This window comes from Bradysia coprophila, chromosome X (assembly GCF_014529535.1).
Source record: "Bradysia coprophila strain Holo2 chromosome X, BU_Bcop_v1, whole genome shotgun sequence".
In the NCBI taxonomy this organism is placed as follows: domain Eukaryota; kingdom Metazoa; phylum Arthropoda; class Insecta; order Diptera; family Sciaridae; genus Bradysia; species Bradysia coprophila.
In genome coordinates, this window is record NC_050737.1 from 3,274,036 (window position 1) to 3,290,362 (window position 16,327).

Here is a 16,327-nt window from a genome sequence, read left to right on the forward strand (position 1 = left end):
ATAGGCACATATAAAAAAGTCCAATGGAAAATGCGTCCGATTTCAAGATTCTGTTTTTCAAAAGAATCCCTCTACACGTTTGTGACGTTTCGAAATATGTTCACCAAATGTAAACTGATTTCGGTAAAAATTTTTTTTCCCTGAAAGCTATGGTCAAGACGCACAGTTTAAGCACAATATGAGGTTGGTAGCCCAAACTTTGTGGGAGATGTGTCTATAAAAGTGATATTTTTCGGTGGTAATTAATAGTCACCGTTTATAAAAATGGTTACAAAATTTTTCGAGATAACGAGTCAAAATTCGAGGATGACACTTATCACCACTGTGAAGCTGATTTCACCTACTTCACTCACCCAACTAACCAGATCGAGCCAAATTTATTTTTCTCGTAAAGTCATATGCTGTAGCTTTCGAATGTCACCGATCTTCAGTTTTTATTTGAAAAAAATGTAATTTTGGCAACGTTAGGGTCGAGGTGATTTCTATTGGAGGAACAGTGTATCTCGGAATAAAGATCTTATCGGGATAATTGAAATATGTACTGTTTCGTTTGAACGGTTTATTTGAAGTGAAAATTAATTTTTACTAACATCGTTTGGACTACTTGAATCGACTACTATGAATTTCCATTAAACAAAAATAACTCGTAATCTATGATTCCAACAATTTCACCTTACCTCGAAGCAGAATGAACCTAAAATCTTCTAAAAATTTAATTTCATGTCATTTGGTGCAATTATGGACATATAGCGTTCGATTCTACAGGGGAACAAGTTTACAGAAATTATTTGAGATTTATTGAGAAAAAAGTCGAATACAAACAAACACTTTTTGGTCATATCTCCCCGATACGTTAATGCCAATGGTGTCAAACTACGCGTCTTGTCAATAGCTTTCAGTAAAAAAAAAGTTTAGTGAAATCGGTTCAGGTTTACGTTAAATAAACTATAATTTTCAAAAAATTTCTAAAAACAAGCATAAATTTTATGGTGGCATCTCCCCGAGATTTTCGGCCAATTACCTAATATGTGGCTTAAACGAATCTGGTCAACAGCTTTCAAGGAAAAAAAAGTTTACTGAAATCGGTTTTCATTTGGTGAAAATATTTCGAAAAGACGCAAATTAGCTATATAATGTGGAATGAATTGAGTTGGATCATTGGGTCGAAAATGTGACTTGTTTTTTTTTACTCCCATGATAAGCTCGGAAACCATTTTTGTTAAAAATGATGTGTGACACCATAGTTAAATGAGGATATATGAATTTACGCATAGCTATACCAGATTCCCAAGTGAAAATGAAAATCACAAAAGATCGAAAACCTCATGATCTGAAATTTATTGTCAACTGGGTGATTTTCGCTAGTGGCGTCATCCACGCTTTTTCAGAGCAAGAATATTTACGAACTGACATACAACTAATGAGTAGAAAATTCAATTACAATTCGCTTGTAATTTAAAATTCAAAAAGGCCAACTAAACTTTGCATCGCTAATTGTGTTATGTGTTACTGATGGGTTTTAGTTTAGTTCTCTTGCACGGATGTCATTCAATTTTGGTTTTTTTTTATATTTTCTTTGATAGACTTTTCCCTATTATATCAGTACACATTCGAGTTAAAATAAAATAAAAGTCGAAGAGAAGGTTTTTGTTTAATGTTTCGTTCAAGTCTCTTGGGCTTTGACTTGTACTTTGAATTGTGTGACAATTCATTCACTGATTTGATGTGAATTCAATTCAGTATACGGGATTTAAAGTCTCCATATTTTGACACGATGACTTAAGCGAACAATGGAAACAACGTGACATTATAATATAAATATTTACTGCCTGTCTCATGAGAAAGTTGAACATTAAATAATAGTTTGCCCTCTGCGAAAATGATCCATTTCATGGAGAATACTTTTGGCTCAACTTACGTGAATTCTTTTGTGGTAATCAACTAACGCAGGGAAAAAACCAGGATACAATGGACGTGGCTGCGTATATTTAATTCATTCGGAAGCAGTGTTGTGATAAAGGCAAAACTCAGAAATGTGTTTTTATACCAACAAGCTTTAAGCATCGTGTCTTTTCGATGGTAACTGTCTTTTCTGTAATAGTTATTGTATAATATGCCTTGTCTTCAGCTCAGATATACACTTAACGAAAAGATACCGAAGTTTGTTCCACAAAAAGCACACTTTTGATATTGCTTTTAACTCATGTAATGAATTACTTTCGCAGCATACCATGTAATCTACTACTTTATAGTTATTAATCTCTTTAACTACTAGCACAAATGTAGAAAATCAATGGATGCCGGTACGTCAACGATATCTTAAAAATTTTCTAAATCGTCGTTCCAATATGTCGCAAAATAAAATGCCAATATCTGCCGTGTTAGTAGCTCAAGGTCTGAATTGGGAGAGTTTTTTTTTTAGACAACCATGAGCTGATTAAGATGATGACCTTCGCTTTTCGGTACAAAAAACGGAGCAAAGAAAATGTACAATATAACAAAGGACGCATTAAAAAAGATTTAATAACAGAGCCGTGGGAGTAGAAGATGATATAATACCGAATGGAGAAGAATGTAAACCAATAAGAACAAAACAGAATGGAGAAGCTTTGTGCAACTAGCCTATACCAGCTTTTTGTAGGATTAAATTTATAGTTAGCATAATCTGAACAGTGGATCCTGATGGCAGGTAACTGTGTGTTCTTTTGTCATTTTAGATGGATGCACTTTCTAGTCAAAGGTGCTTCTTTGAAAAATTGAGAGAGTTCTCACTTTTGAGCTTCTGACAAAATGTATGATGATATGAAAGGAGCCGTTTGAAACAGGTTAAAAGTCATTCACACCAGTCAGATTTTCATTTCTATAAACGAATTTCATGCCAAAAACGGTATTACTAAATCATTTTTATAATCCACAACTCGTATAATACAACGCAAATCGTACAATAATCTCTACCCGAGCATTTCGTGCCGGGAAGATTAAGTGAAACGATAATCTTACTGTCGTCGGGACATTCGCATGGAAAGACACCGAATCAAATGAAAATAATTCGCAGCTAAACAGGTCTCGACTAGACTGCCCTCCAACGAACTTGCTGATAAAAAATGTGTAAAACATTTTCATTTACAATTTTCGATCTACAAGCTCGAGTGTGACATTTTCAATAATATGTTCTGTGCTTATTTTATAGCCAGAAACTTTCGACATAAAAATCAAATGCGGTTTGCCTCGGTTTGCATTTACATTACAAGCTTCTACAATGCTGTTCTCAGTAAACAGTAAAGTAAATAATTATGATTTGAGATGAGAAAATAATAAATATTCCACGAAAATGAAGTGTGGCTATGTGTGAGTGAGTGTGTGTGTTCCACGTGAAAAATTACGATTGAAACAAATTGATGAGAAGCCCCAAAATTTGGTGTGATAATATTTGATAGTCAAAATGTCTGCACGAAATTAAATTTTGCCTTAACACAACAAACCATACTACGAGACGAGCATAATGTTTTGTTGTGCTTTATTTTTTCAAGGCGTTATCCGTTCATTTTTTGCTCCGTTTTTACAAATTGTTCGGGGAGCAATTTAGATCCACATAAGACTTAAGACTTTGATGTTAAGAGCACAAAACATTCATTTGTTTTAATTTCAGTTTTTCGGTAAAATCAAAAGAAAACTGAAAACAGCAGCAAGTCGCTGTGTAATGGATGTTTTTTCTTCTTCTTCGTTTCGTTTGCTGAATGAAAAAGAAAATAAACAACTTGCCATACAAAAATTATAATTCACGAATTCATATACAGAAAATTGAAGAACAGAGTGCATTGGTCTGATTAAAGGGATTATTCGCTCCGAATGAATGAAACTTATTTATTACATGCATTAAGATAAAAATTTGTTTGACTAAAAAGAGATAAAATTTCGTCGGTGCCAACGTCCCGAACTTTTCCACAGAACTGTTGACAGAGTTAAATATTCTCCGAATAAATTTGTTCGTCGAATCAAAAAGGAAAAAGACCAAAGAAAAATCGAAATGTTTCCTAAATTGAACCAGCAGAACATTTTTATTTTATTTAAATGTGTAAACTATATGCTATATTGATATTGATATTAGGAGATACAATGCACATATCCATGTATATAAATATGTACGTATTTAGAGCGGTGGATGGAAAAGAAAAAGAAAAATGTTTTCTCTACAAGATTCACCATAAATCCATACACATAAGTATACAAAATATCTCACACATATAAGTAATATATATTATGGTAGTACAACACACAGCGAAGGGAACACTGCTAAAATCTATCACACAAAAAAAGGACATACCATACATACCAGTAAATAATAAATTCACAAAAATTTTCCAAATCATTGTGTAAATTCTGTTCGCTGAGCTTCGTCTTATCCTTAATTTGTATCCAAAAAATGAATTTTTCACTAACAAATTTCTCAATCAAAATGTGTGTAGGGTACGGACCCCAGTATTCGGCATAGTTTAGAATATCGGCCATCTATTGTTTAGAACAATGAAACCCAATGAAACCCATTGTTGTGGCCGATATTCTAAACTATGCCGAATACTGGGGTCCGTACCCTATATCCTTTTTATACACCGACGAACTTTTGACTATTACAACTACGGCGTTCGAAATCCGATTTTTTCTTCTTAGCCAGGCCCATGTTAAAAGGGGCCATCACTTTATGTCATAATATAAATTTTTATTTTATTCCTCTTTGTATACGAAATAACCAATTTTTCTCCTCGCGTATATGTCACACAAACTAAAACTATTACGACTTGATAACACTGACAATTTTGTTGCAATTTAGTTTTGAATTTCTTAAATAAAATTTGGTTTTTAGTTAAAATGGCTTGGGAATTTTATCCATTTTAATGGATTTTTTTTGTGTAAGAAACCCCGCACTTATCGAATACGAACGATATCAACTCAACTCATCTCATCGACTGATTTCTTGTATATTTTTCTGTGAAACGTTCCGTCTTCTCGGACCGTATGCGATTCGGTTGAGTTGAAAAGAGATAGTTTAGGATATACAGAAATGTGTTGAGATATGTTGTTGGGTTCGTTGTTCTACTGTTGTATGGGCAACGAAAATGCTGGATTTGTTTCTTTCTTTATTGAGTTTTCGTGAAAGAGACGGTGTGTGTGTGTAATGTTCTGTGCATGTAATGGGAAAAAATACTTGATTTTTCGTAAAAATCAAAATATTTACTACATGTATAGAGGGTGCAAATGTGAGAGCTCTATGGGAAAAGAAAGTGTAATATGGGTTTTCATTCACCGAAAAAACGCCACTTCGAAATTGTTTGTTGTTCACTTGTTCGATGGAATATTTCAGTCCCTTTTCGAAATGGCAGATTCATTCAATGATATTCAAAGATATTTTCGATGGAGCTGTAACTCTTAGGTGTTGATCTTGTAAAACACGGTGATGTTGAAGAGGGGAGGTGCGAAATTCATTGAAAATTGCATGCATTCTCACGCGTCAGGTATTATCGCTAATGTACACAGAGGAAAATCTTGATGGTTCGTTGGAACTGTTTTTTTTTTAATGATTGTAGACTGATGCAGAAGCGCAATTTGCACAAAGCAAACTGCTTCAATGATCTTGTCATAGAAGCAATGTCAACTGTACTATCTTTGTAATTTGTTCCGTGTGAAAGATTTGTTGTCGAGCCTCTTCAAAAACTATATTGAAATTGGACTGCCGCGTTTTTGCTCGAAATCACTCTACCGGCTTCCTATGATGGAAAAACTTAAACAGCAGTTGCTGTGGTTCTTTTTATAACCTATGGAATTTCAATTCCACAATATTGCCGGCAACTTTTCTTTTGTTATCATGAACTGAATGCTCTACGTATTTTTCTACGACCTAATGTTCTACGACTCCCAATGGCAATTCTGTTTGCTTATTTCACCAATCAGGATGCTTGAATTAATTTTACAGAAACAAGTTTCGTGTGTATGACATCGAGAACGACTCATAATCGAGAAGTTACTGGATCGAATCCAAGGGACGTTCTCATATCCTAGTGAATTGATATTTATTTATAAGAGGCTTTATTGGTCTAATGTTCTACGACTCCCAATGGCAATTTTGTTTGCTTATTTCACCAATCAGGATGCTTGAATTAATTTTACAGAAACAAGTTTCGTGTGTATGACATCGAGAACGACTCATAATCGAGAAGTTACTGGATCGAATCCAAGGGACGTTCTCATATCCTAGTGAATTGATATTTATTTATAAGAGGCTTTATTGGTCATATGTTCGACAACTTTCTCAGCCCTCGGTATATTGGATGCTACTAGTCAACGCACTTCAAGCAAAAGTGCGTTCTAGTCAACGCACTTCAAGCAAAAGTGCGTTGAGTGACAGCTGTCAAATAGAGTACTACTTTAGATGAAAAATGTTTACAAATTTTTTTTACAGTGCCGAAATTTGTTTGATACACTGTCCCGTTTCAGTACCTATTTAGAGTACCACTCATGCTTTAAGTGCGCTGTACTAGTTCATTAATTCGGCAACAACTTTGTGATACTCGCTAACTTGTAAGTGTGCTTTGTGAGCATCCTGATTCACTTCCTAAACTTGTAAGTTTGCTTTTATCAAAATTAATGAATTACTTTCGCAGCTTCCAATGTAACCTCCCTCCTCCCCCGTCCTTCCCTCAGTTAGTCCTCCTGTTGTTTTAATTAAGTTTTTCAGTTATAGTCTTAGTTTTAAGTTAAGTCAAGTATCAGTAAAGGTTTTTGTTAAGTTTTCCTTTCGCCTTCTCGCTCGACCATCGCCATGTAAATAACTAACACGCTAACACTAAATTAAGTTGAAAAGCCGTTCTTAGGCTAAACTCTTGCTATAGTCGAAATGTTATTATTATAGACTTATTTGTATTTTGTAGAATAATAAAATTCGTTCAGTTCAGTTCCAATGTAACCTACTATTTGTACTAACTACAACTAGACAAAAATATGAGAAATTTAGTCAAAAAGAATATGTTCGATTGGGTAAAAGGATCTACAATTTAGAGATCCGCAAACTTTTGACTCAAGTTGACGTAATTTATTTGGAATTATGACTTTATGAGGTGTCCAAGTTGTCAAAATTAACAGAGGTTCATCCGATACCTTATCTGACGACAACAGATATATCGAGATAAACAGTTTTGCACTAGAGAGCTATGTACGAGGTTATTCTTCTAGGCAGATAAAGTATTGCTTAATGCTGCTTTCCCTCTCGATATCTGAACATAGTTCCCACAAATAAAATCCACATACTTTTTAGATCTAACTTCAACAATAATTCCACTCAAATCCTCATCAAATTAATAGTTTCAAAAATTTGAGAGATTTAAATGACAAAGCAAGTACCTTTAGCCCATATTTGCATATTACTAGCAAGGTGACATGAACATCTTCGTTATAATGTTTTTTTTTTACAAACTAAGGCTTGATTTCCACTTACAAAAAAGCCCTTCGTTTTCTCTTCGTTAAACAATAGAAAAGAGTCATGGTTTAGGTAAACGGAGGTAGAACGGAGTAAGTTTTTGTAAGAGGAAATCAAGCTCAACTCTCATGTAGAAATCCATTAAATTGCTGCAGAATATAGTGTTTTACTTTACCCATTTAGCCCAGTTTTAACTGTGGTACGCTATTGTTTTAGTGTCAAGTTAGTACAGTTGATCTGTGGGACAGCAATAGATAACCAACAGACTTGCGTTACTGTTATAACGAAGTGAAACAGCCCATAGCAAACTGAACCGGAAAAGTCAAAAAATCCGCGGTATGTTTTCGAATTTATTTCGATTTCGAACTTACACAATGGAGGCCCTATGCGAACACACTATGTCAATTTTGACAATCACGTAACCACCATCCACCGAAAGGATCGAAAAGTGTATTTTGTTTACGAATGTTTAGCTTTTTACTTAAAGTTAGACAATTTAGAAATTGAATTAAAATGAATAGAAAAATTTTGTTGAATTGTGAATGGACATTAAAGCGAGTAGTAAGTGTTTGTGTTAAATATTTTGCTTCTTTTACTACTTGACATTTTTACAAGTTATCAACAAACGCGAAAAAATTCGATGGTACAGCAAATGTGTCTGAACTGACGAAGGACTATATTGGGCCGCCGGATATCAAATCAAATATTCGACCGGTTATACGACACATCCCGGAAAATGAAACCAATACGGAACGTTTACTGAGGACCCGTGCTACCGAAATCGAAAAATGGAATCATCAAATTTGGGAGAGTCACAATAAACGATTCTTCGATGTCAGTGGTGTTTCCTCTCAAATCAACCACTGTTTCTAATATTTGACTTTTTATTCAGGAAAGGGAGGCCTTCATTGCGGCAAATAAAGATAAAGGTTCGGATACGGTGCCAGCTGATAAAATGAGCGAATTTTACAAGTACTTTTTGGACAAGAACTGGAGTTTACATTTTTACTACAATGTATCGTGGTACATGAAAAATGTGGAATTGTTACTTTTATCGGCTCAGGTAAACATTAGTCAAATTTTTCGAAAACTTCGTAACAAAACCAGGATGTAATTACTAGTCCATTTATATAATTAGAAATTATATGTAAAGTGTTGGCATAACGTTTCCACTGTATTTTCTTTGTTTCTATAATTGGCACTGGAGTGAGGCTTTGTATAAGGAGCGATAAAGATGGGTAATGGATATTTCAAGTTGGAAAGTGTTCTCAATCACAAACTCGTCCAACTTACTACTGACAGCATGCATTTGCACACATCCATTTTCTACTTATAATGATTATAATAGCAAAGGCTAAGTAATGGTATTTGGCAAAGGCAAAGTAATGGTATTTGCTACTTTATGCAAGCGACAGGGGGTGGTAAAGTAGCAATCATTTGATGATGGTTCATTTTTGTGCAAATGTACCAAAATGTAGATCATGTCGTCTTCCACATTTTTTCACATTTGCACAAAAATTAGCTATCGTGGCTACACGGTAAGCAAAAAGATTTGAAAAATATTTCGGACAAAAATAGATCACTAATTTATATGGGTCTGTCCTCAATCGCTACCCATCGCTACCTGAGACTGATGATGTTTATAACGCTTTTAGTTCTTGATAGTAACAATTTTAGTTTTTCATAGTTACTCTTGTAGCACTCACGCAAATAACTGATTGTAATAAACAATAACAGACTAATCCCAATCACTTCAACATTAAAAATGTTTTAACGTAGAAAATTAAACAAGCAATTAAAGACAATTGCCTAACGCGATTTTTCGAATTAACCTAAAGAAATGAGTCTTTTAGATTGGTCGACATTTGAACAGGGGTAAAAAAATTGAAAATGTACTAATCAGCAACGAAGAGCGTACATTCGAGTTGTATAATTTTACGTCTTACTTGAATACTTTATGAATGAGCAAACCATTGGTTTTCTTAAGAAAAATTGAATTTTCCAAGAAATTCACGTTTTTATTGGTAACTTCCTATACTATTAAACCGTTATGTCGGTACTAGTTAGATGTATTTACTAGAAATATTAAGTTACATTGGATGCTGCGAAAGTAATTCACTACATGGGGTAACAATTTTGTGATATAAACACACGAGTGAGTTTGCGAGTGTCACAAAATTTTTATCGAAGTAAAGAAGTGCAGAGCAACATCCAATGGATTCTGGTTTACTACCTACCTCATGCCTCAAGCGGATTTCCACATAGGAAAATGAAAAAAATGAACCAACAAAATAACATGTTATGGCTCATTATCGTAGGGGGCCAATTGATATATATGCAATGGTGAACATTTGCAATGGGGCAGGTAGTACATATATCTGCATTTTCAGTTTCTTTTCAGAAGAAAAGAATTTTGAGAATGAAAAAAAATAAATTTGCGTCTTTGTTCCTGAGTTTGTAAATCACTGTGAATCATTTTTGTTTGTATTTAAGAATATTGGATAAACGATGGAAATACTGATTTTTGTATGAAATGTTAAAGTTACTTCACGGTACAAAAACTATGGCTTGGGGGTTTGAGGAAAATGTATTTCTTATCTGTAGGTTATTGGCCGAATGGATGGTTAATAATCACTGATTTTATTTACATTCGCTTCGAGTGTGAACACGTGAGCAGATTTCACAACTTAGACTTAGACATAAACTTAGACTACAATTGCTAAAAATTTCCTATGTGAGCGCATAGATTACGTTAACGTAGAAATGCACTGTTTTTGTTTGTACACCAGCTGGTGATATTTAGCTGGTGCTTATTCTGCACATAGGAAACTTATAACAATTGTATATGCTAGAAAATTACGGGTTTTCATTTAATCGTACCGAGTCCTCGAAAAACAATTGAACAGACTAAATTGTACTTATAGAAATGTAACCTTTAAATTCCGTAAAATAGAAATAAATAAAAGTAAATTCATTTCGACCATTTTCTCAAAATTAAAGTTAAGCTAAAAATCAGGGTATGACCAAATTTATGTGAAATTGCTCGTAGTACTGGACTCCACGTAGATATAAGAATTTCCTCGTCAGATTTCTTTTTGCAATAAATATGGCGTGTCATATTCCGTCAAACGAAATATTGTCTGTTGTAGTTTCTGAAATACTTTTGAAATACGCTGTTAGTTCCGTCGTTGTTTTATATTCTGACACTAAGATTTTCCTTTTTACTTCAATTGATCGAAGTCAGAACCCCTCGCTGGGTACACATGTTATAACATAATTCATTTCAAGTCATAGTATTATTGTTAGATACCACGTTAAAATACGTATTTTTGGAACGATTAAAAAATAGCACTGCTCCTATGCTATGAAAAATCAAATTCATGGTAGAACTAACTATATGTTCCTAATTTAGTCGTAAATAAAACTATTGCTGACATTACATCTCATATTCTCGGCAATCAAGCAAACAATATTTGAAAGAGATGAGAAGAATGTTTTAGCTTTTGTTTTATTCACCTTACACAGATCATCCTAGCATTCACTTACTTTTACATGCTTATGCACGACAAAGTGTACTTTACATCACTGTCCACAAACATAAAAATGTGTTACGTCACTGCTTGAAAATGCTTGTTTAAGCACGTGTGATTACTTCACTCGCCTTCGGCTCGTTCCGCAAACCTCACAGTCGCCTAAACAAATATTTACAAACAGTGACATACTATGAGTCGAATGTTTTTTTTTTGTTTTTAATCAGAGACAAAGTGGATTTCTTGAACAATGCTTTTAGTCTTACCTTTTCCGCTTCCCCCTTAACACTTGCAATTACAACTTTTACCATTTCTCTGTGTTACCAGTAATTTAACACTGAGTAGAAAATGAAGAGGGTCGTCAAGGAACTTAACACATACGTCAATCGAATTCTATCAGATCCTTTTCCATATATAAAAAATATTCGTTAAACAGTTTACAGTCTGCATCGGCAACGACGACAAGAATATTATAATCAGGTGGTGTAACAGACTTAATGATTACATCAAGGGCAACAGTTCTAAACGGCTGAACTACTCTTTTTGGAACTACGCAACCGATTTTCATAAACTTTTTTTCCCCTGAAAACTAGAGTTATTTTAATTCTTAACCAATTTTGAGGACACCCCATGCAGTTTTTTTTTTCTTTACCGAACTAAATCCTAATATTAGTAGATCATTTATCAATTTTATTTTATTTTTGGTCTCAAAACACTTTTGCGAGAAGAAACACGAAGTAGGTTAATGTGCCATGACGAAATCTTTTTCAAAAATACATTAAAATGATGACTTAGACCTGGTGATTTAGACTAAGGGAATGTTTAAAAACATTTTAGTGTTGCTGATTTTGAAATTGCAAACATTTTTTATGTTGCCACACCATCTACAGAAATATTGGGAGTCCGTAGTCATCTTTCAAACTTTTAGATAGAGCTTATAGAAATAAATCTACGTTTATGAAAATCGGTAGAGTAGTTTGAGAAAGTAGTTACGCCCTTTAGTATTGTTCCTCTAAATATAATAAAACGTTGAGGCTTTTTAAAGTTTTACTTAAAAAAATGTAGATGAGATTCATGAGTCGTATGAATGACAGACACTCAACATTTCAGGAGTTATTGTACTGTTTTATTCGTCACTACTAATTTCGATGTCCAAGACGGTGAAATTATGTCTATGGGCTACCACAAACGTGGAGAGTTTTTTTTGTGAACGAAGATAGGAATTTTAGAAATTATTTTATTTTATATTTCTCTGTGTGGTAAGACTAACATTATGCATCAGCTCCGAGAGGGAGTTTGGCTTTGTCTACGCCTTCGACTTAGGATCACAATCACCAACGCGTCAAAATAAACATTAGGACACAGGTGCATAATATTTATTACATCCTTTTCAAACCTAACCAATTTTCTTGTTCTCCCTAGGTGTGTAATAAGCCACTTGAGACCCTCGGGAAAACAGAGACATGTGAAATATTTTGTTTCAAGCCCTTTGCGATATTTTCAACAAAAGATGTATCAGATTTAGTGATTATATATGAGGAGATTTGTGCATAAACCGGAAAAAAATTATTTCAAAAATGTCTTTTTGTGACGGTTTTTGCATAACTCTACTCATACAGAGATCGAGGGGTCACCGACTTCCAGGGATTATTTGGGATTATTTTGAAGTCGGTAACCCCTACAGATACGCTTGCTATTAATAAAAGGTTAAAAATAGAAATAAGGCCTGTTTTTTTTTTTTAATCAATGATAGCCCAATGGAAACCTTGAACCATAGCTTTTAGAATGAAATGAACTAAAATAAACATTTTGAGATATCTTCAATTTTTCACACGTATGCATCGTGAAGACATAATCGAATGCAAATAGAGTGCTGTATGATTGGAAAAGTTTGATGTACATTCAATGTTAATGTTAACAAATCCTACACAACCTATTTTTGTTAATAAATCCGTACAATGTATTTCTCAAATCATCAATGAAGAATTATAATGAATATCTACGATTAAAAAAAATACATCTTGAGCAGCGGTTTATCGAAATGTGAACTTGAGCATACTAAAAAATTACTTGTTATCATTTATTTGGTAATTTTATTACTTCTAAGAGCAATGACTGTACATAGCAAAAAGCATTGCATTGCATTTGTCGGTACACTGATAATGTCCATTTTTTTTGCATGTTGTTAGGGAACATGCGTTCAAAAAATTATCTTAGAAAATTTTGAAATGAAGCCATGCATGAGGTGATAATCAATAACGTTTTACTTCAGCCCATACCTAACGCATCTATGTGTTGACCTATGATTTATCTCCGCTAATTTCTTGTGAATTTGTTTGAAGATAACATATGTGTGTGGTTCACTAAGTAAAATTGTAGATTTTTATTAATGAAATACGCAGTGTGATTTTGAAATTAAAACTAAAGAATGATAATGGTACTACGGGAAAGTAATAAACAAGTTACATAAGTGCATTTTACTGACGCATAAGCATATTATTTGAAGAAAAAAATACTCTAGATACTAGTCTGATTAAACTGAGGTCTCAATGAAGGTCGTAAAGAGGCTAGTCACTCAGGGGTTACGGACTATTATAAATCGAAAGTGGTAATTAACGCTAGTATAGACGTAATGGAACCTCTAGGTGACATCATCTGTTGTTGACAGCGACGATCGGAGTAAACGTTGAGCTCTGGGTGTTGCTGCCAATTATGGTAAAATGTATGTAAAAACTATTAAAGTAAAAGATTTTATCAGTGGAAGTTACTAAATTGAATTAACAGATTCGATACTCATGGCGTTTTTTTGCGGAAGAAACGTTAAGTCGTTTTTCAATTAAAGCCGGAGCATTATAATTTGATGGATTCTACTCATTTAATTCATTTTTAAATAATTGTAGTTTTCGAAGAAATCATTTCGAAAATATTACAGTATAAAAGCTTAGACACGTGCATTTGAACGGATTACCCGCAGGTATACCGCGAGTAAACAGCTCTAATGCGCATGTGTAAGCTTTTATACTGTAATGTTTTCGAAATGATTTCTTCGAAAACTACAATTATTTAAAAATGAATAGAATCGATCAAATTATAATGCGTCGACTTTAGAAAGATTTTTTATATTATATCCGGAAAAACAGTTTCGCCACCAGGTTTGTTGGCGCCGTTATTTTACTTAAATTAAATATATTTTCCTTCAAAACTTAAGCGTCACTAAATAGAAAATTTGAGCAAGGCTGCAAACTTTAAAAAGGTCGCGCAGATCGCCATTTTATTAGATACGCGGGAACACACCCCTCCTCTGATGATTCTACACATACAAACAATTCACCACATCATCACGATCGAGTATCATAATCATCAGAGTAGGTGAATTATTGTATGAAATCCGCCATTTTATCGTCAATATCTTCGTGACCTCCCCAAAGTTCACAGCCTTGGCATTGAGTGGTTTGGGTGAAGAAAAAAATTAGTTGAAAGAAAGGAGATTGGCGGAAGGGCAAATAGAAGCCGGTCCCGAAAGGAGCTCGAATACTTTCTAAACAATTTTTTTTTTTGAAATAATACTCATTGACTTCATATTTGCTTCACTATCTACCAACAATATGGTAATGTTAATGCATGACCCCATTAGGATAACGCAATATTTTTGAGGAAATTCTTTTTCATGCTTCGGGGCCGAAAATGAGGGCAATTTTTCGAATTTTCTCGGGTTTCCGGCCCTCTGCATGAAAACTCACATGTGCACCTGTTTGGGACGGTTGATTTAAAGCACTTTCGCTTGTAAGCCTCACTTCGTTCGGCCTACAATCCGCGAAATTGCCTAAAATCAATCGTCCAAAACAGGTACACAAATGACTATTTTTTTAATCTTATCAATTTTTATATGTCTTACCTCTCGCCACCAAAAATCCAAAAACAACTTTTTCAATTTGATTATTGACTGCCTTGCATTCGACTCAATAGAGCCATATTCATGGCTAGAAATTTACAATGCAACGTCGAGGACATCAATTTCTACAAGAATAGTTTTCTTCGAACACAAAAAAAGCAGAAGAAAAAAGTTTCGATCCAAGGTTTAATCGAAGATTTAGATCTAACGGTTGAGACGCAAGCGATCGTAATTAAGACTCAATACTAATTATAATTAACAATTTTTCATCATTTTTTTCGTGTTTTACTGAACGTTGGTAACTTAACTCCTCCAGCAAGAATTACTTGAAAGTGTCAAGTACTCTATTTTTAAGTGACGGTATAGGTTTGTTCCAAGGTCATTTCGAAATCTCAAATTTCATCCACAGAAGGCAACTTAACCTCAACTTTCAGGTTGACGAAAATTTTAACGAAAAATTTACAAAGAAATTTGTTGACGTTTAGGTTATGTTCATCTCTGTGGATGAAATCGTCGGCGTTCGTGTTGTCAAAGTTCGGGTTTACAGTTATTTGGAACAAACCTATAAACGCAGTAATCGTGTAGAGGAAATGTAGTAAGGAGATAAATATGAAGGGAATGAGATTTGTTGATCCGAGGCGTAGCCGAGCATATAGCATGTAATAGTACATCACTGTCTTGCTGGGATATTTGTTTCTGAGACGTGTGAGAAGTTTGTTTTTCGAGCCGAAGGCGATAACAACAAATATCACAGCGTAACAGTGCGTTCCATTGTTTGCTTGCGATCAGAATATGCGAAAAACCGAATTTGGACGAAGTGTTTTTTGGCCGCAAGCAAACAAAATAGTTTTACTGGGTGTGATTGTGTCAGCTACTATTACATGTTACTAATGTCTGTGTTTAAAATTCAATCAATGTACGCGATTAATCCTGTAAAATACGTGAAAAATCTGGATACGCCTAACGTGATCGTTACACCTAGAAGATCGTCCTTATCGCGTTGTAACAATCCGCAAATTATATGTTAAATTACGAGATTTTAATCAGTTTGTTGAAAATATACTTAGAACACGATAATTATAATTGTGATATATGTTTGCTGTCTGTAACAGGTTAAGCACAAATTTAATGAAGTCATACTAGGTACCAAACATTTCAATGTGATCATCTCTATTTTCATTTCAGAAGTCACAACTTTATAGAAACATATTTTGCCAAGATTTTTCCCATAAATTGATGCCATTTTTCCCCGCTGTATTGCTGCACTGCAATCTGTTGAATTGAGTAGCTTATTGGTCGGTGCTTTCTTTAAGACTTTTCGTTCCAAAAAAAATACTGGATGTTTAAGATGCAACAATGATAAATACAAATTGATCAATTACATCGCTGTAACGTCTCTGTTTACTATCGTATACTTGTTTGCGTACATTACCTGCT

The 16,327-nt window shown here is 34.1% G+C and overlaps 2 protein-coding genes across 3 annotated transcripts in view; one reads left to right on the forward strand and one right to left on the reverse strand.

The window, feature by feature from the left end:
• The window catches only part of LOC119083592 (transmembrane protein 132E), a 28,710-nt gene extending 24,275 nt beyond the window's left edge, over positions 1 to 4,435 (reverse strand). For both annotated transcript variants that reach the window (XM_037193341.1, XM_037193334.1), the window contains exon 1: positions 4,325 to 4,435. In XM_037193341.1, the coding sequence (XP_037049236.1) occupies positions 4,325 to 4,370 (46 nt within the window). In that variant the 5' untranslated portion in view covers positions 4,371 to 4,435. The remainder of the gene's footprint in view (positions 1 to 4,324) is intronic.
• Positions 4,436 to 7,872: 3,437 nt separating this feature from the next.
• On the forward strand, positions 7,873 to 8,636 carry LOC119083618 (COA8 family protein CG14806, mitochondrial). Its single transcript, XM_037193358.1, has 3 exons — positions 7,873 to 8,029; positions 8,084 to 8,302; positions 8,361 to 8,636. The coding sequence occupies exons 1-3, from the start codon at positions 7,982 to 7,984 to the stop codon at positions 8,580 to 8,582; spliced, it is 489 nt and encodes a 162-aa protein (XP_037049253.1). The 5' UTR covers positions 7,873 to 7,981; the 3' UTR covers positions 8,583 to 8,636.
• The last annotated feature ends 7,691 nt before the right edge of the window (positions 8,637 to 16,327 follow it).

Excerpts from the sequence above, each read along its gene's own strand:
- LOC119083618 (XM_037193358.1), top strand. The coding sequence starts at position 7,982 with ATGAATAGAAAAATTTTGTTGAATTGTGAATGGACATTAAAGCGAGTA. Across the intron at positions 8,030-8,083 it reads AATGGACATTAAAGCGAGTA|TTATCAACAAACGCGAAAAA; the intron begins GTAAGTGTTTGT and ends CATTTTTACAAG. Across the intron at positions 8,303-8,360 it reads ACAATAAACGATTCTTCGAT|GAAAGGGAGGCCTTCATTGC; the intron begins GTCAGTGGTGTT and ends CTTTTTATTCAG.